Source organism: Falco cherrug, chromosome 7 (genome assembly GCF_023634085.1).
Source record: "Falco cherrug isolate bFalChe1 chromosome 7, bFalChe1.pri, whole genome shotgun sequence".
Classification (NCBI taxonomy): Eukaryota; Metazoa; Chordata; class Aves; order Falconiformes; family Falconidae; genus Falco; species Falco cherrug.
In genome coordinates, this window is record NC_073703.1 from 43,328,014 (window position 1) to 43,351,558 (window position 23,545).

At 39.4% G+C, this 23,545-nt stretch overlaps 1 protein-coding gene and 1 long non-coding RNA gene across 3 annotated transcripts in view; one reads left to right on the plus strand and one right to left on the minus strand.

Annotated features, from left to right (window-relative positions):
• Nucleotides 1-16,294: 16,294 nt before the first annotated feature.
• On the minus strand, nucleotides 16,295-18,472 carry LOC129736554 (uncharacterized). Its single transcript, XR_008733322.1, has 2 exons — nucleotides 18,344-18,472; nucleotides 16,295-17,781 (listed from the first exon to the last, which is right to left on the minus strand). It is a non-coding gene; the product is annotated as an uncharacterized LOC129736554 (long non-coding RNA).
• The window catches only part of NRDE2 (NRDE-2, necessary for RNA interference, domain containing), a 30,484-nt gene continuing 25,383 nt past the window's right edge, over nucleotides 18,445-23,545 (plus strand). For both annotated transcript variants that reach the window (XM_055717169.1, XM_055717170.1), the window contains exon 1: nucleotides 18,445-18,657. In XM_055717169.1, coding sequence (XP_055573144.1) covers nucleotides 18,579-18,657 — 79 coding nt within the window. In that variant the 5' untranslated portion in view covers nucleotides 18,445-18,578. The remainder of the gene's footprint in view (nucleotides 18,658-23,545) is intronic.

The window sequence follows — 23,545 nt, forward strand, 5'->3', positions numbered from 1 at the left end:
TTGCACATCTTGTTGCCATAATTCCCACTGATATCCCTCATAACCTATGCCTATATGAAGTGTACATGGGTGTGCAAAGTTAAGGGGTCACATAGATTGGTTAGTAAAGTGTCGTCATTTAAAGTATTTAATGTTTCATGATTTTCTTCCCAATTCCATATTGCATTTTTCTTCAGCAAATTGCAGAGATCCCCCCCCAGAATACTGAATCCAGGAATGTGTGGCCTCCAAAACCCAAAAGTTCCTAATAAAGCTTGTAATTCCTTTTTATCAGAGGTGCTTGAATGCTTTGTATCTCTGCTCATACAGGTTCTGGAAAAGTTTTCTGTCCTCCTATACATCAAGTACCTAAAAATGTAAATTCTTGACTTGGTCCTCACCATTTCAAGTCAGGAACACTAGTGTTTAATTTTTGTAAATGCTGGATGATAGCATTCACACTTTAGTGAACTATTTCCCCATCATGTCTTCCAATTACAGTATCATCTGTATATTGCAAAATTGCTACTTCATGTGGGAGGATGATTGATTCTAGCTGTTCAGCTAACACGGTGTGGGCAAAGGAGTGGCTGTGTTTAAAACCTTGTGATAGGCAATAAAAGGTATATTGTCTTCCACCCCAAGTAAATGCCAACTGTGGCTTGTCTTGCTCTTGTATGAGGATCATAAAGACCATGCCTTTTGTCCCTAACACTCCCACCCACGAAAAAAAAGCATGTTCCTAACTACTGTGCTGGGAACAGGGGCTGCTAAAGGGCCAGTTGCTTTATTAAAGCCCTATAGTCAATGTGCCATAACCTGTCTGGTTTCTTAAAAAGCTATACTGGGCTGTTACATAGTGGGTGAGTTTTTTCTATAGTACCCCATAGCTCTAAGTAAACTGTTTGACTAATACTGTCCCAGGTTTTATGGCAGGAGTTTATGGCTCTGAGCCTTCTTCCATTGTGGGGGTGTGTTGATCAGTCACAGCGTGTGATTAACTTCCTGGGTGTAAACTTTAACTTGTGTGTTATCCATCCTAGCACTGATTCCATGACAACAAAACAGACTGATACAGAGCAGGGGCTCCCAGCCTTAATCCATTGGATAGGGACAAGCCTTTGGTGCAACTGGTAGCACCAAATTTCTGTCCCCAGACTGGTCTGCATGGATGTGCTTCCACACCTGCCCTCTTATGCCGCTTCACTACCTGTGTCTGTGCATCACATACTGAAGCCCCAAATTTTAATGTGCCTCCCTCATCTCCACAAAAAGAAGCCAGCTCCATTCCCTCATCTACCTCCACTCCATTCATGTCACATTTGCTACCTTGTCTTGCTTCCAGAATCTTGAAAAAGGTGGCTCTGGCTAGGCTTCTATGGTGTGGCAATGATGGTGGAGAGGCAAGAGCTGCTGGCTTGTACTGCAGCAAGTCACTGCCCATCAGCTTGTTGGTGTTAGCTGCTGATCATACACAGCTCCAGGTGTAGAGGAGCTTACTCCTGGGTTGCACGGGCTGTTTCAGAGTAACAGGTCTGCCAGAGCATACTGGAGACACAGGGAGACTTCACAGTGTGAATGGTTAGTGTCTGCTTGGAACTACTTCTGCAGTGGTGATTGTTCCACTGCTCAGTTGAGTATGTATCTTCCACTTGTGTTGTTCCTTGCAATTTAAAGAGTGTTAAAAAGGCAAAAATAATGTTGTTAACAGGATTATTGATCTTGTCCCAGCTTAAAATGATCAGAAGCTGGTCCCAAATTAGAAGTGAAAGCAGAATGTGGATCAAGTTTTTGTGCAAAGTTGCATTTTAAAAGAACTCTGAAGGCACAGTTTAAAACACAGTTGAGTCGATATGTTGAGAAAAAGATGTACAAACTGGTGTCATTATTTATGCACCTCATCCTTAAAATGGTTGTTACTGACAAAGCAAAATGGTAAAAAAGTAACTGAAATGGGAATCCACCCTGCTTTCCTCAGCTCCCAAACAGCAGGGATGTCACAGGAAGCTCAGAGGCTGATAGGTAGAAAATACTGTTCTGAATCAGACTCAAGATCAGACTGGGTCAGTGTCTTTCTACAGCTATGGCAAGATCAGGTCCTTGAATGAAGTACTCACTGCTCGTAACAGGAGACAGTCTGTTCCCCACAGAAGATTGTATTCTAAACTGTAACAGTATGAGATTTTCTTAAATTTGGAGCATGACATGTAATAAGGCTTCCAGAAGTATTGTGAACAACTGCAGCTCTGGGTAGTTTGTTATTCATGACATTTTTAGAATTTACTCAGTTCTTGACCTGCGTGGGTCTCTGTAGCAATATGTTTCACCATGTAATTACTCATTGATTTGGCAAACACTAATCAAGCACATTACTTCTTTTACAAAAATTATACAAGATTTTATGTACCATTACAAAGAAGGCAACATTTCATCCCTCATGTTTTGTCTGAGAAATCAACACACAGTAAACTGCCTTCAGCTGACTGTATTTTTTCGCTTAAGAAATCATATTGGGATTCTGATGTTAATTTGCAGTGTTCAACATATATTAAGCTGGATGCTTAGCATTTTACTCAAACACAGAGTTTTCTGGGTCTTCTAATAACTCAAACCAGTTTTTTCTACTTATTTTCAGCTTTCCTAATTCTGTGTATTTTCTTTCTACTGAAACGCATATATAAATGAGTATCATTTAATCCAGAATTTGTTTTACTCCTATTTAACAATAAAAGCCTGCACAGATGGCTGCAAAACAGAACCTTCAAACACAGCCGGATTTGTACATTTGTGCTATTTCTTGCTTAAGGGAACTCGGTTCAAAATGCTGTACTGCCAAGTCCCTCCCTGCAGTAATTCTCTTGGCTTCAGTGGATGGCCACATGGGATTGCCTGTGATATCTGGCTAAGCTAAGAGATTCCATGCAGTTGCAAAGGGATTTGTTTGACAATATGAAAAAATGAAGTCTGAAGGGCATGGTACTGTGTTTGGTGTTGGACAGTTCAATCATTTTGTTCAGAGTAGGGGCCATGAGAGCCACTTTCCATTTAGAAACCACAATAAACAATTAAAATTTACTTTGATTTAGATATCAGGCAGTAGAAAATGTTGTACTGACACTGGGTCACATGCAGGTGCTGACAACAGGAGGGTCAAACAGTCCAACTGTTTTTTGAGGATTTAGAAATTATTTCAGAACTAAGAAAGTGATCTGGAAGCTGCTGTAATTCTGTCTTGTGTGGCGTCAGAAATACTGGAAGGAAGATTTTTGGAATACAGCTGCTTACAGAGAATCGGGGAACTGCAGGTAAATAAATTGCTCCTATTCATCTCAATTTCTTTGTGCTCCATAAATGAGGATGTTATGCCCATTCTTCCTAAATAAAGGGCATCATATAAAATGTCATCAATTTCTTTTCTTAACAGAAACAACCTTAAAGGTGTGAAAAGCAGGCCAACAATTTCAGCCAAAAAGAATTGGCATTACTAGATAATATAATACACACAAGATTGCAACACAGAACAGGCCAACAGCCTGTTTGGCTTCATTGGTACTGCTTATATGGGGAGACAAAACACACAAAAATTGAAACTCCAGAAGGTAGCTGATTTACTGAAGTTGTACACCATATCTGAATATTTGCGAATCATTAAAATAATTAGGTTTGCATTTTTTGATGATCCATTAAAGGCACAGTGATAGCAATTACATTAGAGTAAAAATACTTGTGTTCACTTGGAAGTCAGCTTGCTTTTCTATGGCAAACTATATTCTTTTAAAATAATCCAAAACGGTAAACAACCTTATGGTGCAATATAAATAATAGAGAATAATCAGCTGCAAAGCTACTATCTAGCATTGAAATGTACTTCCACACTGACAGGTGATTGTTTTATGGTGGTTTGTAGGAAACTACTGTGCTTGTAAGCTTTGTGTTAGCACTGCAACAGGCAAGCAAGAAATAATCACCTTATAACTTCAGCTGGATCCTCTGTCATCTAGCTCAACTGGGCTGGAGCTGAGCCAAAGACAGAATGCTCCTCACCATCCTACTCCTAATTGTAATGTTTCCTGTTTTCTTTTGCAAGTAATACTTTATGGTGTAAATGCCTCACTGGCGGTGTCACCTATGCCATTTTGACCTTTTCATTCTGCTTCCATACTTTCCTCCAGAAACTGGCCAGGCTTCTTGCTGCTGAAATTTCAATGCCATCTCCTTAGTTCCCTGCAGGAGAGTTTGTCGGGTCAGATATCCAAACTGGATCCGTGCATGTGTATCGTATTCACCTGACCTAAAAGGCCTCCCATAGTCCCACGTGCTGGGGATCGTTCCAGCTGTCTCCACATGGAGTCGGCCGCTGCTGGCCTGGAGCCCAGCTGGGTTTGGGCTGTTTCTGCTTGGAAGCGGAGAGATGTGACTGCAGCATGCGATCTGTCACTCCTGGTTCGGAGGACACGGTGGGGAGAAGCCTCAGCTGTTTATTCACAGAGGCAACTTTGTTTTGACAGAATTTCTGATCTCTGGCTCTGCATGAAGGTGTGTGTATTGTTCCCAGGTTCCGCACAGTCTTGCAAGAGACATTTGCACAGTGGTTGGCCTCAGCTAACACCTACGCTGGTGGCAGGGTGGTTGGGGTCACATTTGTGGCGCAGATAATCTGCAGCATAGATAATCTAATCATAGATAATTGAGAATTGGCTCAATGGGTGTTACAAGCCCACTCTCACTTTTTATCTTGCATAGGCTGTTGTTTTACTGCTGTCCAAGCAGCAGTATCAGCTTGAGGTATTCCTGCTTCCCTTTTTTTGTTCCCTCTTCTGCCTGTGGCATGCCACCCATTTGGTTGTGCTAGCACAACTTTTAAAGATCAGTAACTTTGTTTTAAAAATCAAATCAGTTCCCAGAGACAACTTCTAATAAGCCTTATTTAAGAAGCCCTCCAAACAATTGTGTTGGCACAGCTGAGGGGCAGAAGGTGTATATAAGAAGGCTTTAAGCTACTATTGAATTTTTTTTAATCTTGAAACAATAGTGACAGGGCAGCTACACTCCTGTAATTCCACTAATTTAGTAGCTGTACCATTGTAAATGAGGAGTAACCTCAAACAAAACAATGCTTCCCAGATCACCAAACGTGTTTGCTCTGAGAAGATGAAGTATTAAAAAATGGAAAATGGTGATAGGTAGGTGGAGATTTGAGGGAAGGCTTTTTCTCCCCTGCAAATAAAATAATTTAGGAACGGCATTAATAGAAAGAATTATTTCATTTTAGTACATGAAAATGTTTTTTAGTACTGAACTACCACTTAGAAAATGGCACAGCTGCGAAATTACAAACCACACACAGTACTCTGTGAAAAGCTAGATGGCTTCACCGAGCTGCATACATGCACTTCATGGCTTGTTGGGAATGAAAAACAATAGAGCCTTGGGTTTCCCAGTCACCTTTGTCAGCGACTTCAATGAAGAAAAAGCTACAAAGTAAGTGTCTGCAGCGGGCTCTCTGCCCCACAGGGATGGTATCACAGGAATTGCACAGAAATATATCCCTGCTTGTCCTCGCTTCTGCCTCCTCTTGCTCCACCTCACTTGTGGGGAAAGAAAATATATGGCATGGAGGGGAGAGAGGTGATCATAAGGCTTCAGAAGTCACTTCCAGGAGTGGCATGGGATAGGTCTAACCATGGTTTTCCTTGAGAAGGTGAGAATCCTTTGTGTGCGAAAAACATCATTGAAAAGGAAAAGAAATCCAAACAAAGAGAATAAATACAGAGCAGGCACTTTGCTAAGGAGCAAAAAATTCCCTTGACAAGCAAAGGAACCTATGGCTGTCAAGCTGTTTCCTCAACAGGGAAGAAAGATGTCAGAATCTGCCGCTGGAGAAATCTCCTACCCAATCTGGCTATCAAAACACAGCTGGCAACCCCAGGGAAAGAGATCCCCGAACAACAAAGATCACCTGAAAATAGAATAATTCTCTTGACTTGAGAAGAACAAATTCTATTACCAGGAAACTCTCTGTTTGGCTACAGCTATTAATTTACATTATTGGCATTCAGCAGCTTCATTTTCTAGCTTTAGCCTTTCTTACTGCCTTCCTCCCTCCCTTTCCTCCTTAGTCTCTCCTTGCACCCCTCCCCAGTTTATCTATGATCCTGACAACTCACTGAACATACGGTGCTGATTATCTGAATATGCTTATCCCCAGGCTGGTCTGCCACTGCTAGTCCTGTTAATTTACCTTTCTCAAATAGTTATTTACTGAATGGCAATAAAAAGCAATTACTTCTAGCAGCCAAAGGAAAACCCTGATCCTTAGCATTTTAAAACAGGATGCTTTCTAGACTAGGGCTTAGTCTTCAGGGTGCATATTTCAGTAGTGGTACTCTACTGCAGGGCATCCATTAATGATTACGTCTGTTCAGGTTCTTCTATAATGTCAACATCTGAGTTTTTTTCTTTCCAGTATATTGTTACTGATTTGTTTTCCAAGAAATTTGGGATACCAACTCACAAACCCAAGGTACAGTGTTCTATAACTGAACTTGGATGAACCTAGCATAACTTGCTTTATGCAGCTCTTCCTAAATGAAGGCTGCTTTGACAGTGTTTAGAGATTCCACAGTTCATATGAGGCTACTGTATGCTTCTGCCAAAGGCTGTAACATAGTTTGGGGTGGAGTGCAGCTTCCCCTTCCAGCATGTATGTGCCAGAATTTTTTGATTTAAGCGTATGTTGTGCTTTCTTCATTAAAACTGCAATATGCTTTGCTCAAAAGAAGCACTTCATTCTAAAACTCACTGGCACCCTTTTGGTAGCAAAGGTGGTCAAATACCATTTCAGTGTTGTTTAGATTTTAGGACTTTTGAACAGTCCAAATTATCAGGGATCAATGGTTACATTTCCTGGGAAATACAGCTGCAGTGTTTGATTACTTCCAGTACAAGATTGTCTACCATGTTTGGCTATACTTTAAAAATTAATGAAGTTGTTCTGGATATACTGATGAACACTAATAAAAATTTCCTAGTTATTATTAAATTGCATAAATAGGGTGAAGCATGTATTTCTGTTAGTTGTATTTCTGATTACTTCTCTATGGATTTTCTGTATTTTTTTAATATATGATTTCTAGTTTGGAATAATAACTTAGTGTAATTGCTAGGCTAAATTATACAGAGAACACCTCATATCTAATGCAGATAATAATGACAAGAGTAGACAAAAATTAACGGACTAAGGCTGTTTATCAAAGTAGAGTGTAAGGAATAATAAACTTTCACTAAGGCATTTTAGAGGTTTTCCATATTCAAATGATACTCTTCCACTTTTACAAAAAAATTTGACAAATAATACTAAATTATACAAATCCAGTAGTGTTTTACAATTTTCTGACTTTTACCCTTTTCTATCTTCTAATTATTTTTCACATGCTCTCACATTGCTCTAGAGAAAGACTTTATTCCTATATCTACATGCTACTCATAGTTCATTCTCTCATGGCTTTTGATCAAGAGGAATAATATACTTGAGGTACTGAGATTTTATTGGGTAATTTTCCCAATGTTTTTCCCTCAATAAAGTAAGCTTTTCATTTGTTAGAAGTGGAAAGGAGATAATACATAATGGAACTTTAAATTATTTTTCCAGTGTAGTATTTTAAATATTAAGCAACCTTAGTCCTATAAAGTTCTGAGATCAAACCTCATACATTTCCAGGGGTGTTTAACCTTTAGTAGGATAAAGGTTAATGTTTCCTTCCTTTTGTATTTTAACCTGTCCCCTCACAAGATCTCAAATGTCAAAATGAATTCTTTCTCTTCAAATCTATAGTCAGAAGTGTGATAACCTATGAAAACAAGATAAATCAGGTGTGTGAGAGGAATTAATCCGCTTGAATGGAGGTGCAGAGAAGCTCATACTCATTTCAGTGGAAGGGAACTGTGGCTTCATTTGTTAGAAATACAGGCGGAACCTATGCCTCACCACTTATCTATGAGATGGCTAAGCAGATGTTAAGATGTGTTTAGATGAGTAGTAAATGCCATTGCTCTCCTTTTAGTCTAATGGAAGGATGCTCTGTACTCAGAAGTTGTTGAGAGCTATCTACAGTGGTCCTATACAGGTCTGTCTGTGGACTTGTGCTGCAGATCAAACATGCCTAATTTTTGCTTTGAGCTAGACACACTGGCTTACCTTGGTTGATATTTAACCTCTCAGAAACTCTCCACCTTCTGGCTAATCAGTATTGTGGTTTGGACCAGTAGATAAGGTTGGGGTTTTTTTCCTCTGCAAATTCCTAATTCCTCTAATAATGGACAGTGGAAAAGAATCCAATCCCCAACCTGGCAGGGGTTGAAATTTGGAAATGCTTCTTTGGGAAATGGGAAAATCAACAATGCAAGATTGAACAACGTAATAGGGACTGTGTGCCTAAGCTTTGTTATCTAAGTATCATTTTCCGTGAGCAGTTCATATTCTACAGGAAACAATTGTTATGTTCTGAACCAACCTGGACCATAGTTACTGCAGTAGTTTTCTAAGGCCTTGAGCAGTGTCAGAGAGTCTTGCAGGGAATGTGCTGCCTGTGAGCTATGTGCTCAGGAAAAACTACAGCAGATCACACTATATGTGGGGTTATGTCTTACAGAAGAAAGATTCATTTCAATATTTTGTTTGTTAATATGACCTGTAAATGAGAAATGTTTTCATTTTCATTCCTTTTCCACCTAAGTGAATAAGAAATGCTTTAGGTTGGCTATACCACTCTGTATCCTAAATTTGTAAACAAATGATACTAGCACAATAAATTGAAGAGGAATGATCTATAGTGTTTTAATCTACAGTGGTAAAAGGAATGCTAAATCTACTCCAGTTACCTCAGTGAGGTAACTGAGACTACGTTATTAGAGAGGGGTCATCAGAATGCTTGATGTATTGACAACGTATTGACACACTGACTTAGAAGAATTTGAGGAAAAGTATTCCAGATGATTTCAATAGTAATGTAAAACATTTTTTAAGCAAATAACACTGGTTACAGAAATCAATCTTCTGGCTTCTTCATTCATGGAGTCATTCATTACAAGCTCTGGAACACTGTTTTTTGTTGTCTGTGGGCTTTGGTTTCCACTGCTTGACCTCTCAAGAATTATTAGATCATCAGAGACATCTTACCCATCAAGGCCACTATGGCTACCTGCTACCTTGCTGTTTAGCAGAGATGAGCACAGTATTTGGGAAGCACACAGACAGATATGAGTAAATCTTTCACACTCCATGTATTTATCACATTCCTTCACCCATCTGAACCACACATAATGCTTCAATTGCAAGCTATTGAGGACTAGCCTGGACTGATGCAGCGTTTGTTGTTCCTTTGTCTTAGTAATGCCTTGGTTCTATCCCAGTGATATATCCAAGCTTGTATTTCTGAAGGTGGATTTCATGTGCTGCCAAAACTGAAGTCATGAAGATAGGTAAGAACTCCTCTGACCAAAAAGGACTGATTTATAACCAGATGGGTAGAAAGTATTTCAGATAATGGCTGCAGTTGTGAAAATGAGCTCAGGGTTCATGAAAGCCCAATAGCTTTGAACAAAATTGATGGTCTGAGATAAAGTGATGAAGAATCTGAGGGAAATGAAAAAAGGAAGTGACATTTATTAAGGGAGGAGAGAGTATGTGGGATAAATGATTGTTGTACAATGCTGAGTCTTAGGAAAAAGAAAAGGAACGATATATGACTGGCCATTTGTAAGCAAATGGTCATGGTGGTGATGATCATCCTGAATTTGGGTACCGGAAAGGAAATATGTGTATATGGGAGGCAGATTTATGCTGTGAGTATTTGACAAAGGGTTGTTATCTGGTTTTGTGTGTGTCTGGATGGGGATCAGTGGTTGTGAGAGAAAAGCTTGTGGAGGGAGAGAGAATTTGTACAGCATCATAACATGGGTTGGCTTGGAAGGGCCTTCAAAAGGTCCTCTAGTCCAGCCTCCTGCTCACATGGCAAAGAAGGCTGTTGCAAACATTTTTATGATGTTGTGCATGTTCAAGCTTGTGGTACAGACTGAGTACCAGATTTTTTATATACTCAATTTTTTTGGAAATTTTTAAATTTCAAACTGCTCCACTTCTGTATGTGTATATAAAATAAGCTATGAAATGTAAAATTGTATAGACATGTGGGGTTTTTTTCCACTTATACCCTGATGAAGGTGCATGGACATCCAAATTATTCTGGCTTAGGGTATTTTACTGCACTAAGAAATAGGTTTGAATTACCATTACCCTCACTTTTCCTTCTAATACTTCTAATGCCTGTACTGCTGGTTTTTTCCAGCCTTCTGAGCCAAAAGAACTGATTCCAGTGGGTGCAGGAAAACACTGAGGGACAAGTCAGGTGAAAAAGAAGTGCATGGAAGAAGCACAGCCATACCTTTGACGAAGGACTATAAAAATAAAACTAATGTCTTTTCCTCTTTACATGAAGATTACATTTCCTAATGCTATTATAGCACTTACCAAGTATACTTGCCTATGCATTTTCCTCTTCTCAAGGTTGTGCAGCATATTGCTGCTCTTCAGGTCAAAAGTAACAGCACTTCAGCAGAATAATTGCAGTTTGTATAAAAAGACTTTCACTGCTAGTAAGATATAGGATTTCATTTTAATAAATACATAGATGATTAGTCCCAGTTAATATATTATTGTGACTTAGTGATGCCATCCATGATTTAGGTATTAGACTGGTGTTTTTATAGGCATAATAATCCTCAGTGCACCAAAAGAACAGTCCAATAGTTCAGGACAGCAGGATTCTAGTGCATTATGTTGTTGGCGGTGGGTGGGTGGGCTGGGTTTTTTTTACTGTCTATTTATCAGCTAGTTTCAATGTCTGTCGTATTGGTTGTCTAGTGACAGTGACCAGCATTCTGTCAGAGAAGTGACAATGCATACAACTCAAGCATTATACAAACTGTCTGGTAATAAAACTTTTTTATATCAATAATGGATACCTATGTGATATTATTTACCAATTGAAATTTTCTAGTAAACTGGAGAAAAGTTTGTGATTTTGGTGGCAGCTGAATTAATAGAATTTTGCAGTACAAATGGAGATGAGAGAAAGGAAAATCTCCTGCAAGCATCATGGCTCAGTTGTTGGTAAAACATGGGGATGAAGGAGATTTCTGATGAGGTTGAAGAGAGATTAAAAAATGCAGATGTAAAGTGGAAAATATGAGCTACTAATACCAGTACATCCCAGATATTTGTGCAAGTGACAACCAAAGCATTATTTTTTTTTTTTTTACTGGGCACAATCTGATGCTATTTTAGACTAATTTTAGGTAGGCAGTAAGGATAGGGAGAGAGATGGTTGCATTTAAAGTAAAAACAGAGCAGTCTTTGTTTGGAAGAACAAACAAAACTGTTTCAACAACTGAAGTTTTGGAGGGCTTTTCTAATACCTTAAGAAAAAATGTTGGTAGATTATAGTAATTGAAGTATTCAAATGGTCTGAATAAATCAGAGGCTTAAACATGACAGAGATCTGGAATTTATCTCAGACATGCAAAAAACATCTGGAATTTACATTCCAAGTATGGAACTGGGATGAGTAACCACTTCAGTAGTCAGAGTAAAAACAATGGAAAACTCAGTATGGAATGGAGAAGGGAAATGAATGAATGAATAAATCTGTGACTTGGAGACTTGGAGATGCAGGACTCAGGGAAGGTTTTCCAAACCTAGCCCAGAGCTAGATCATGCAAAAGAGCAAAACAAAAAGCAAAAGACTATTTAGCAGCATAGGGAGCACATTGCAACTACCACAAAAAGAAGTGGGAGCTCCAAAGCGCTGAGGTTATATATAACCTAGCTACATTTCCCAGCCTAATGAGTAAATTTTGCAGCTTGCAGAACAGACAAAGATGTAGAAAGGAAAGTAAAAGCTAAGTTTGCTGTTAGAAGAGAATATACACAAAGTGAAAAGAACCATGGCATGGAAGCTAAACTAGGAGAGCTCAACTTACTCAAATGGGGAAACATTACTGAAATAATGATTGAATTAAATAATGAAACATAATGAAAGAACTACAGCATGAAGTTTTATGGCTTGTGGTAGAGATTTTAATCCATGCATTGCATTGTGGTGGTGCTATATAGCAAGCTTAACTTTTCTTTTTATAAACTTTTAATATATTTGCAATTATTCTGTTAGTCTACAATAACACACAAAGCTTTAAAACAAAATTTTAAAATAATGAACACTATGAGTATAAATGGAAGATGGGATAAAATGCAGCCCAAGTTTACTAAAGGTACATGGGTATACTTCAATGGCAGCAGAATATTTATGGATGGAAACCTGGTAGATACTATTGATTTTTCTCTCAGTAAAGCACTTGATAACGTAGTACTTGTGAGATTATTAGTTGAAATGAGAAATAGTACAAAAATGTAAGTTAGATAAAGAAGTGGCTAAAAGAGGGATGACAATAGGTCTGTGCTGGAAAGGATATTATGAGACTAGAGAGGGATTATAAATGTGGCTCCTTATACCAGACTTTGGCCCAATCTTATTTAATAAATGCAGTGCATGCCGATGCTGATGGCAAAAACTGAGAGGCCTTGGCTCACCTCACAACAAGCCATATCAAGAATTTCATTCCTACAAACAGGTGACCTAGGAACCTGGAGTAACAGAAGTAAAGTTAAATTTCATACAAAATACAAGGCTGTGTCCTTAGGGATTAATAACCAGATTTTCTGGTATAATAGGGGGATTTATCCAGGGGAAGCAATAGATTGGAAATGCCCAAGTGTAATTATTGATCACGATCATTACAAATCACTAGTATGATTCAGCCAACTAAACGTTAAATACAGGGCTGTAGAATATTTTCAGTAGAGGATGAGAAGTAGGCCATTCTGTGGAGTACCACTGCCTCTGGAAGTGTGTACAATTCTAGTTCAGAATATGAACTGAGAAAAGTGCAAAAAAATCTTACAAAATTTTTAAATTCCTTAACAGAAGAAAGACTGAGTGGCATATGTTTACTGTCTGTGCATAGATTAGATCCAGGTTAGCACCCTGGTGAGGCAAAGAGCTATTTAAAGCCATAGAAAAATGCTGGGTCAGAAACAGATGGATATAAACAGAGCATGAATGAAACTAAGGAGGAAGTCAGGATGTTTCTAAGCATTGGAAAATCAAGGTTCTGGACCTGTCTTGCAACAGGAGTTGTGTGTAGAAAAGCACAAAAAATTTCAAAATTGAATATATGAACAGACTTATGTGGTAAGGTTTTCAGCAGAGAAGACTGAACTCAGTGACTCAGACCATCCCTTCCAGACCTGTGTTCACAAAAGGTTAGAGATGAGGGATAAATGGCTAGATAAACTTTATTTGGAGGAAAAGTCTAATGAGAAATTACCATGGATTTTACATAAGAAAACATGAAACCCAAGGAAAAGCAGAACGATAATAGCAATAGAAAATGGAAAATCCTGTCTATTAGACAGCGTAACCTATTTAGTTTTAAATACCAACTATTTAAACATGCTAACTGTGTTTCATAGGCTGCATTTTGAAAGGTTCATCAGGCATACTACCCCTCCCCCAAATTAAAACATCTGATCCTATGATCCCAAGACACAAATAAACCACCCCATTGCAGTAACTGGAAGCTTTACCTGTGGCTGCATGATGAAGCCACAAAGCCACCTCAAAATGCTGCAGTGAACAGAATGCCTTCCGTCAGAATGGCATGTAACGCTTACTTGTTTTCATCTGAGAATAAAAGTAGTATGTCCAATGCATTTTTATTACAGGAAGATCTATTGCTGTGTTGTTTCAAAAAGAAGGATTGTAGGACTCTAGGGTACCAGATATAAAACCAGCCCAAAAATAAGGGTGGAGGTGAGGTGGGTTTTTTGGTTGGTTTGTTTCGTTTGGTTTGGTTTTTCTCAGGAATCAAACTCCTTGACTCTGTCTCTCTACAAAATAAACTGGACACATTTGCATGGTTTTGCATATATAGGAAGTTCTATTCATTCAGAATTTCTTAAAATTGTCTAGTCTTCATAGTGAGAAAGCTCGTATAAAAAGCTGGTGGGCACTTCTAGCAAACAGAATGCTATGTTTGCAAAATATCTCCTTCCTCTTCTGGGTGTAGTTTTGTTCACAACAAAATTCTCAGTAAATGTAATGGGAACAGTATCGAGATCCTCATTTTTTGTATCGATATAGAAATACAGATGTATATTCACATATGTAAATATGCATGTACAGCAGAAGTTAAAATATTTTAAAAGTCTGAGGTTTATGTCTAAACACCTAAAAGGCCTATCTAGAGTATGGCTTTGAAACAAAGGTTTTTCATATTAATTTTGTTGCTGTTTCTGTTTTGTGTTATGGAACAGTGTATACATATTTCATACATGCATACAGGGTCAGTCTGACCATGGCTTTAGTTCATCACCCCGGTGCCCCCGGAGCCCTGCTCCTGGCTGGAGAGCTCCTGTCCTGGCCCCCACAGCTCCTGGTCCTCTGGGAGCTGCTGGCCCACGCAGTACCCTGACAGCAGGGTGGAAAGGAAATAAAATGGCTATGAGGACCTTATCAGGCATCACTGAAGTCCTAAATTCGTGATGTTCCCACAGGAGATCATCTCCACCATGTTCTCCTGGCGAGGCTGGCCACGGGCTGGTGCTGAGGCTACAGCCCTGTGGCAGCGCGCTGCACCAGGCAGAGCTGAAACCAGAGCTCTCACCGTTCCGCCTGCCGAGCGGGTCTCTAAAAAATTATCCCTTGGTAAAATTACTCAGTGGATCTCAATATGTCTGACCAGCATTGGCACAGACAAAAGGATTTCTTAGTGAAAGAAACCTGAGAAGGGGCTGGGGAAATGTAGAGGAAGGCTGGAAACTTGGCACGCCATGGGAACAGGAACCTGTGTTATTGGAAACCCCGTTGTGCTCCATAGGTCTCACTGCAGGGAGATACAGCTACAGCACCCGCCTTTCACATTTGCCCCGTTCCTCCCACCCTTAGAGCATGCTAAATGTGTCATATTTAAACCACGTATTTTCTTACTGGAGTAAACTGCATAACGTTCTTATCACGATACCAGCACATGCTGCAGCATTCGGTATGTCAATGAGGTTTGAAAAGGCTGGTGGAGTACAGAGGTGGAAGCCTGCTAATCCATCCCATATGGGTCCTTCAGGGGAGCCAAAGAAGGCACATGTGAATACACCTGATTGTCCCTCTAGCTTTGCGGTCAGAATTCATCTCATGTCCTCCCTAACGTGAGCTCTGCTCTTACAGTCTTACACAATTTTACAATATATTAGGGATGCTTATTTCGTTAAATGAGTGCAGTGCAGCCCTTACTCAAAATGGTTGCCTTTATTTTTGATGCTTTTATTCAAAGTACCCAATGCATATGCATTAAATAACACCATTTACAGTGCTGTACTATAAGGCTTGTTCTTGTAAGTTTTTGCATACGAGAACAAACCCTCCTTTGTAAAGAGGATAGTCTCTTGATATCTCATAGAGGGATGAACCTACTTCTAGCAGGAGCTCCTCAGAGCAGAACAAATCATCAGAGCAGAACAAAGAACTAACTACAGGACTTACTATAAAGTAGAAAGTGTGGAGAAGCAACAGAAAATATGAAAGGTATGAGAGATGTGATATCACAGGCTGTAAAGTTAAGTGTGGGGAGAGCATGACAAGAGCAAAATGTGCATGTGTGAGGCCAAGAACCAAACTGGCCTGCTGCGGCCTTTCAGGCCCTGGTGAGGGGTCCCAAATTACTGCTTCATATGGCACACATTTCACAAAAGTCAGATTCACAAATATCTGCTACAATTTCACCGAAATAAGGAAAATATTATGGACCTGATGAAAGGGGGGTTTTTTTGGTCCCTAAATATAATGTTATCATTTTTCTCAAAACATACAAAAGAATTCAAGTCCCAAATCTACTGAAAACTATCAGTCTTACATCTGCTTAGGTAATTTAGTACATTATTTACCATAAGTCTTTCCAAAGAAGAAAAATCTTTAATATGGATTAGTAATAAAAATATTAACCATACCAGACTTTAAAATGTAAATAGGTAAATACAACGCAAAATGCAGACCAGAGTGTTCTTAAGTAGGGAACTTGTTAGTTCCTCTAGTTGGTTTGTTCCTTAACAAGGAACTCTTGTTGCATACAGCTGCTGTGGTTTTGTCTGTATTGTAAAAGGCTTGCTGGTTTGCTGTTATTAGGATAGAACTAAAGAAACAGTGCAGACTGTTTGAGGTAACTTTATTCTAGACATCAAGAGGTGTTTTGGTCAGGTTCTTCACTAAATCCTAATAAAAGGATTGGCTCAACTGTGTTGAGGCAAATAATTTATTTATAATAGTACTTTTTGTCTGTAAAGGCTTAGCAAAGTATTCATATGATATTATTAAAATGCATTTTGCAGAGTTTTAAGACAAAAGCTACAAAATAAAACTTGTTGGAGGTGGAACTAAATACATTGCAGAAAACTACATTTCATCAGAATGGGCATTGCTCACTCAGTAAGTCAAGGAAATGTAATTGTAGAAGATTTTACTACATAACTAATTTCTACTAATGATAAATAAACTACTTGTACAAATATATGCAATAATCTAAAAGCAACGTTCATACAAGTTTGACTTCCACTTGTAATAACTGGAAATACCGCCTGCATTTTTGTGGTAGTGTTAAATATGCTGGGGTTTTGTTTTGTTGTGTTTTTTCTTAATGTCACAGGGATTAAGTTAACACCCTTTGTTAACTTATCCCTCTCTTTATCCATACTGGGGCTAATTTCCAGGGATGCAGGGCATAAATATCTACTTAGGATTCTTAAAAACTCTCTCTTTGGTTATTTGCTTTACTCTTAAAAAGCCTATTTTCTGTATTCTCTTAATTGTGAAGCTGTTAGCTACCATCACTATAAGCAGCTAAGAGACAATGTGAATAATGACATTCAGCAAACAAGCTGAATGCTTTTGTTGTGAAATCCATTTAGTTTATACTGGATCTAGAACATCAGTATCTTGAAAGGGCTTTGAGTCTGGCTCATAATAGAATAGGGAAATAATTACATTTTCTGTAGATATGTGGTAGTTTTCCCAGTGCTGAGGTGTGCAGAATAAACACATTTACAATTTTCAGTAACTATCCAAATACGATAATAGCAAATATTTCCATGAGCAGGAGACTTCTGACTCAACTTTCCAAATATAAACTGCATGCACACTGGCATTTTCCTCCCACTGAAAAGCCTGCTCTGCGTTGCTACCTGTTTCCATGTAATTTGCAGCAATGTAATAACCTGTAACCTTCTGTTAAATTTGGTTGAAATTGGTCATGACTTCTAACACTACCTGGAAAAATTATGCCAGGCAGACAGAAAACCAAATGCTTGTTCAGGTAGCACAATTACATAGGTTTTATCTTCTCAGGAAAAAGGTTAAAAAGCACATGTGACAAGATACATATTTTTTAAAATTATCTCTTCAGAATTTGGTCACAAATCAGTAATGTGCTTCTTTTAGATTTTTTCCCTATCTTCTGTATCAGTTCTAGGCAGATACGTATTTCTGTATGTTACATACCGCATGTAAGCATACATTTTAAAGCCCATTCTTTCCAAGCTGGCAATCAGGCCCCACTCATTTGATGACTTCCAGACTATCAGTGTTCATAACACTGTTTTGTTCTTGAATTCTCTTATCTCTGTACTTACAGTCTTCACTCCTGTTGATAAAAATGAATAGCATTTTATGGATTAATAATATATCAAAAGTAGGAAGCAAGGATTAAGAAAAAGTTTTATAGTTTTTTAAAGGATCAGAAAACAAACCAGTTATAATTCTGTATAATCCCTAGACCCATTGTACACCTGTAATTTAATCACTGCATGAAATTCTGGTCATGCAGCAGTACCAGTGTAGGAGTTAGTTAGAAAAGCTAAAGAAATTAAACAAGGAGAACATTATAGAGTAGCTTTAATATATGAAGAAAAAAGGCACACTTTTGGGTCCAGCTCCTTTATGGAAGGCAGGATCATGGATGCTATTAAACATGATGGGTGACTCCCCGGTCAGGAGGCTTATAAAGCACCGACTTGACCGCTGGAGGGTTTTTCTTCCCTAAGCCCCCCGTACGGGTTTCAGCATGGTTCTTAAAACATCCTCCTCTACACAGCTCAGCATTCCAGTCTCCAGATGTTACTCAGGTATTCCCTCACGGGGAACCCCATGGAGAATGACAGGATGGTGGGAAAGGAAAGGCTGGCTCTGGAAACCCCAATCCTTACTTTTCCTCCACCAGTTCCTCTCTCCGCTCCCCTTAGCGACGGCGGCGGGTTGCACAAGAAACGCGAAGGCCTGGAGAAGGCAATATACCCGCAGCCGCCTCCCGGCCCCGACGCCATTTTGGGAAGGCGGGGGAGGGCGAACTACGTCTCCCAGTACGCTCGGCGCCGCGGCGCCATCTTGCCCCGCCGCTCCGCGGGGCAGTTCGGGCCGATAGTAGTGGCGGTAAGCTGAGACATGGCCCTGTTCCCGGCCTTTGCCGGTGCCGCCGAGCCAGGGGAGCCCCCAACCGGCAGCAGCGAGGGCTCCAGGAAAGGTAAAGTCCTAGGAGAACCCTCTTTCGCCCAGCAGCCCGCCGCGGCCCGGCCCTCGGGCAGACCTTCCGCTTCCACTCGCCTCAACGCGGAGCCTTCTGCACTGTGCCGGCCTCCCCGCAAACCCCAGCGGGCCTGCTCCGGCCGCCAGCCGGCCCACCCTCCGGCGGGGCAGCCCGGCCCGCCCGGGCGCGCTCCGCCCCCGCCATGCAGTTGCGGCGCGGGCGGTGCTGCCGCTGGGGTCCGGGACCCCGGGCCGCGGGGCTGGGCAGCGCGGCAGAGGGGCTCGCCTGCCCGGCCGGGCGCTGTCGCGGGGGCGGCGTGACCCCGGCCCGGCCCATCCCTCCGGAGCGGAGCGCAGCGCGTATGGCCCGCACAGGCGCACTCCGCGCAAGGCGCGCCGCTGCCCGTGTGAAAAAAGTTACTAGTTACGAATAAAGTTAATTTCTGTGAGATAACTCGCGGGGAACCCGAAATAGGGACGTTCCCATTCCCTTCGCATTGGCGGGTTCTCAGGTGTGTTCAGATTTGCTTCCAGCTAACTGCTTGCTGACGGGTGCTGGAGGCATGGCTCAAATTTGTATACATGTATGTCAGCATTCTGTGTGGTGGAGAAGGTTCGCTTTATGCAGAGGCGAGATGGTGGGATTTGTGTGTGTGTGTGTGTTTGGTGTTTGGGTTTTTTTTACTACTAGCCTTGGATAGCTTAAAAAGTGTTTTCTCATTTCCAGGCTTATTAAGCCAAATTTTAGTTGTAAAATTTATTTTTTGAAACGTCACGAGTGAGATTATAATTCAGTATCATTTTGACTGTCATGGTGGCTGTCTAGCAAGTTATATTTTTATTAAATGAGTGAAGAACCCTATCTGGTGTATTGCCAAATGCTGAAATATGCATGACGTTTATTAATTCTACTGGGAGATGTTTTTGAACTATGCTGTTTGCTTGCCAGCTTCCACCACCTTTTAGTCTGCCCATGCTGTAGGCAGCACAGTAAGGGGAAGCATCAAGATAATTGTTTCCCTGGGCTAAATTTCTTGTGTATTTGGTACAGTCAGTATGATGATTTTTTTAAGCTTTTAGCAACACAGTCTGGGGTTAGCTTCTTGTTCTACCCAGTTGTGTGTTACCCCTGATGGCATTGCAGCTGTTGATACTGTCTGCCAGTATAGGGGTGTTCTAGCCATGTTTAGGAGCCTTTCTGGTAATGACACTAGGTGCAGTGAGTAGTGGATGCAATAAGATCCCGAATTACAGCTTCTGACAAGAGAGGAGCTGCTCTGCCAGACAGAGGTACAGTAAAACTCTCTAGTAGTAAGACCTTGCTTATATTTTAAAACTCTGTGATTTTAGCCTCTAGGTTTGTTACACATAGTCTGTGTCGCTGCAGACCATCTGTCTGGAAGATCTAACATCACAGAAGAAGATGTTAAGACTGACTTTTTGGATCTAGAATGTAGTTACTAGCACTGTTTATGAGTTACATTTTGGTCTACTGGAAGTTTTTTGTATGAGAATTATTGGCAAAGCATTAAGAAACACAATTTGTTAGGCTTATGTTTTAGCCAATATTGTACTTCGTGTTTTAACGACCGTGTTTCAGTATAAGTTATAAAAATTAAGTATTAACTCAGAACCACATTTACACTGTCATATGTCAAATTTCACACGTTCAGCTTGTGAGAACTCGATGGGCAACTTTGCTATCTGTCTGATAGATGACTCTCTCTTCTCAGAGCTGATGTGAAGCCAAAGTCCATCCTAATACAGAGATCACAGAGTATGTTGTATTTAACATGATATGCAAAAGTGAGGTGTCTTTTGCAGTCATTTAGGACTGTTTTGTAGTTCTACTGTAAAAATTGAGGTAATAATGTAAATATGCTGGCCATGTTTCATTCCTCCAACCACCTCTGTCTCATACTCTTTACAAATCCTCCTAAACCACTTACAAGTGCTGCCTGAAATATAAGTATTGATGTACACTTCCTATCCTGCTAGAATGCTGAGTTGCAGCAACCTCTAGAATGCAAAGTAATTTTGTATATGGTTTCTTACAATTATGTTGTCAAGCTTAATTAGTTTCTGGTAAAAGATAAATTACAAATTTATCAGTAGCCATGAACTGTCATAATTAACTGTACTGACAGTAGTAAGCATTATGCACAGCATTATTTACAGTCTGTAACTATTGTATAGGTAGGATGGTGCAGGGTTTTTTGCTGAAAGCAGATTTTCAGGATTCTGAGAGGCAACAGAAGGCTTTGCATAACTCTTAAAAATTGTCTCTGTAGACATGCATGGTAAATTTTAAATTTTTTTTCCTGCTTTGGAAGGTATAAAAGGAATGGTATTGGATTGCTTCTAGTGTTGTGCTCAAACATGTGGATGGTAAACCAAAAACAAGTACATGCATATTATGACAAAAGTCTTTTACATCTTTTATACTTTATGTTCTTAAAGAGTGTAAATATGGTCTGAGAAAGTGATAAACTTTTTAGACATCTGACAAGGAAAAATAAGAAATTGAAAAGGTAAATTTTTAAAGCTTGGAATGCATTTTGATAATTGAAGTGCTTATATTCAACTAACTGATTCAGTGGAGATTATTTACAGGGAGGTTTGGACTTGTATGTTGTGTAATGGAAAAAATTTCAGTTCTTTCCAGAGTATTAGGTCAATTTGATTAAATTGTTCAGAAAACACTAGCTGAAGAATTCTAAACTTTTCCCTGGTGTATCCACAGAGGCATATTGACTGTGCTACAGGAGTTGGTCCTTGCACTGTGGTTCTTCAGTGTTTTAAAAATGCAATTTGATGTCATCTGCTCAGGTAGTACCAAGCTACAGGCACAGTCGGGATTTTTGACTCCATTTCTCAAAGTGAGTTATTCCTTGGAGGTCCCAAAACAATAATTTAACATATAAAAATAAACCTTACCCTGCTTGTGCTCACTGTTGTGATCATATTGCACCAAGTTAGTGAGTGACCTTCACATCTGTAAGGGAATAACAGATACTTTCAGGTAAAGTTAGTTCAAAATGATATTTTGGAACTTTATTTCTAATAATATATGGTAATATATAATTATATATATAAAATATATATAATAAAAATATGGTAATAGGCATTATTTTGCTATATTTAAGGCAAATTTCCTAAGGAAATGTATCTCATGCATGCTTGCAGTGCATGTGTCTGCAGGCTTACTTGCTCAATATCCCTCTCTTCCTCTTCAGGAGTTTTTACCCTTTCAGTCAAATTTGTTGTGGTAAGAGAGAGAAATGGCAAAAATAGAGAAGGTTATAGAGGAGGTCTGTGAAAATCTATGTTTGCTTAGGAAAGGTAAAACTAGATAAAAGTGCCACTGCTGCAAGAGAGGCTATAACATGAATTGAACTGTAACCAGGACAGATAGGCTTGGCAATGAGCATCTGTACCTTAGCCAGCTAACATCTTTGGAGATCACAATCTGACACAGCACAGTCTGCCTCTTGCCCAGCCAGTAATTAAGGGATGTGGCAAAGTACTGTAGAAGGGTCTAGAGATAATTACTGAAGCTGTGGCAGCCATAGGGAGTGTAAAGGGTGGAGGACACAGCTCAGAAATCCAGGCTTCATCCTTTTGTGAGCTGCAGGATTAATTTGCTGGAAGAAGGAGGGGAATCAAAATTTTGCCAACTCACTGTTTTTATTTAAGAATATGGTTCTGGTCTTAGAACAGCCTTCTAAACAGAGAGATCTAAAGATAACGGCTTTCCCCTCTTCTGCCAGTTCAGGTGTAGCCTCTTTTGTTTAAAGTGTGTTTTGTGCCTCAGGGAAATTTATGTGGTTGGTCAGCTCCATGTTTTATTGTGTCTTCAAAAACAGCTGGAGCTTTACTGCTTTCTTTGTGTATTTTCTTCTCTGTTCATTTCATCAATGTGATTAATCATGCTATTTTAAAAAGAAATGTAGCTGTTGATTCCTATTTTCCAGTTTTTAAGACAGAAGCTCTTAATGCTGCTATGGATCTATATCTCCATTTGGAAATCATTTGGCACTGTAGTGCCATAAGGCTTAAAGTTACAAAGTTTTAGTGTACTTTATACATGCAAACATTTTTTTCCTAGTTTGGGCTGGTCCGTATCTAAAGTGTTTACACTGATGAATAATATTAAAAAATGCATTATTGCGTTAATCTTTGGAGGAACTGATATTGTGCTCTTGAAATCAATGAAAAACCTGTTTTGATGTGTACAGCATTTTAAAAGAACTTAGATCAAGGTCTTAAACATCTTAGACTTCTAAGTCTTGAATTCTGAATTTTGTCATCAACAGCTGTATGACTAAAGGTAAATTATTTAACTTGAGCTTACTTTTAAGTGTCATGGGTTTTAGTATTAATATATTTAAAGTGATTTTTGAGCTGTAATTCTTCATTCAAATCAGTACAGGACTACCTTTATTTCTACCAAAAAAATAATACTAGTAAATGATTTATTAGACATTACAAAGGGAAACAATAATTTATTGAAAAGAAGAGAAGCTCAAAGGCTACAGAGAGTATTTTCAAGCCTGAAGTTTGTTATTGGAGGTCTGGCCAAAGACAAATTAGGTACATTTTGTGTATCTGGAACACACATAATAACTTTAAAAAGATATGTCTAGCTAGTAAGTTACACTTCTGTGCTGTTACGTGATACACCTTTGCAACAGAAACTCTGCCAACCAGTAAATTTTTTCTGTTTTGTTAGGTGGATCTTGGTAGTACAACACAAATCAAAACAAAGATGGATTTTTTTAAAGGGAATTAAATGTCTCCTTTAATTCTGTAAATAAATAAAAGGCTTTATACACAGATTAGTTGTACTTACTGAAATCCGGAGTGCTCTGGACCATTGGACTTTC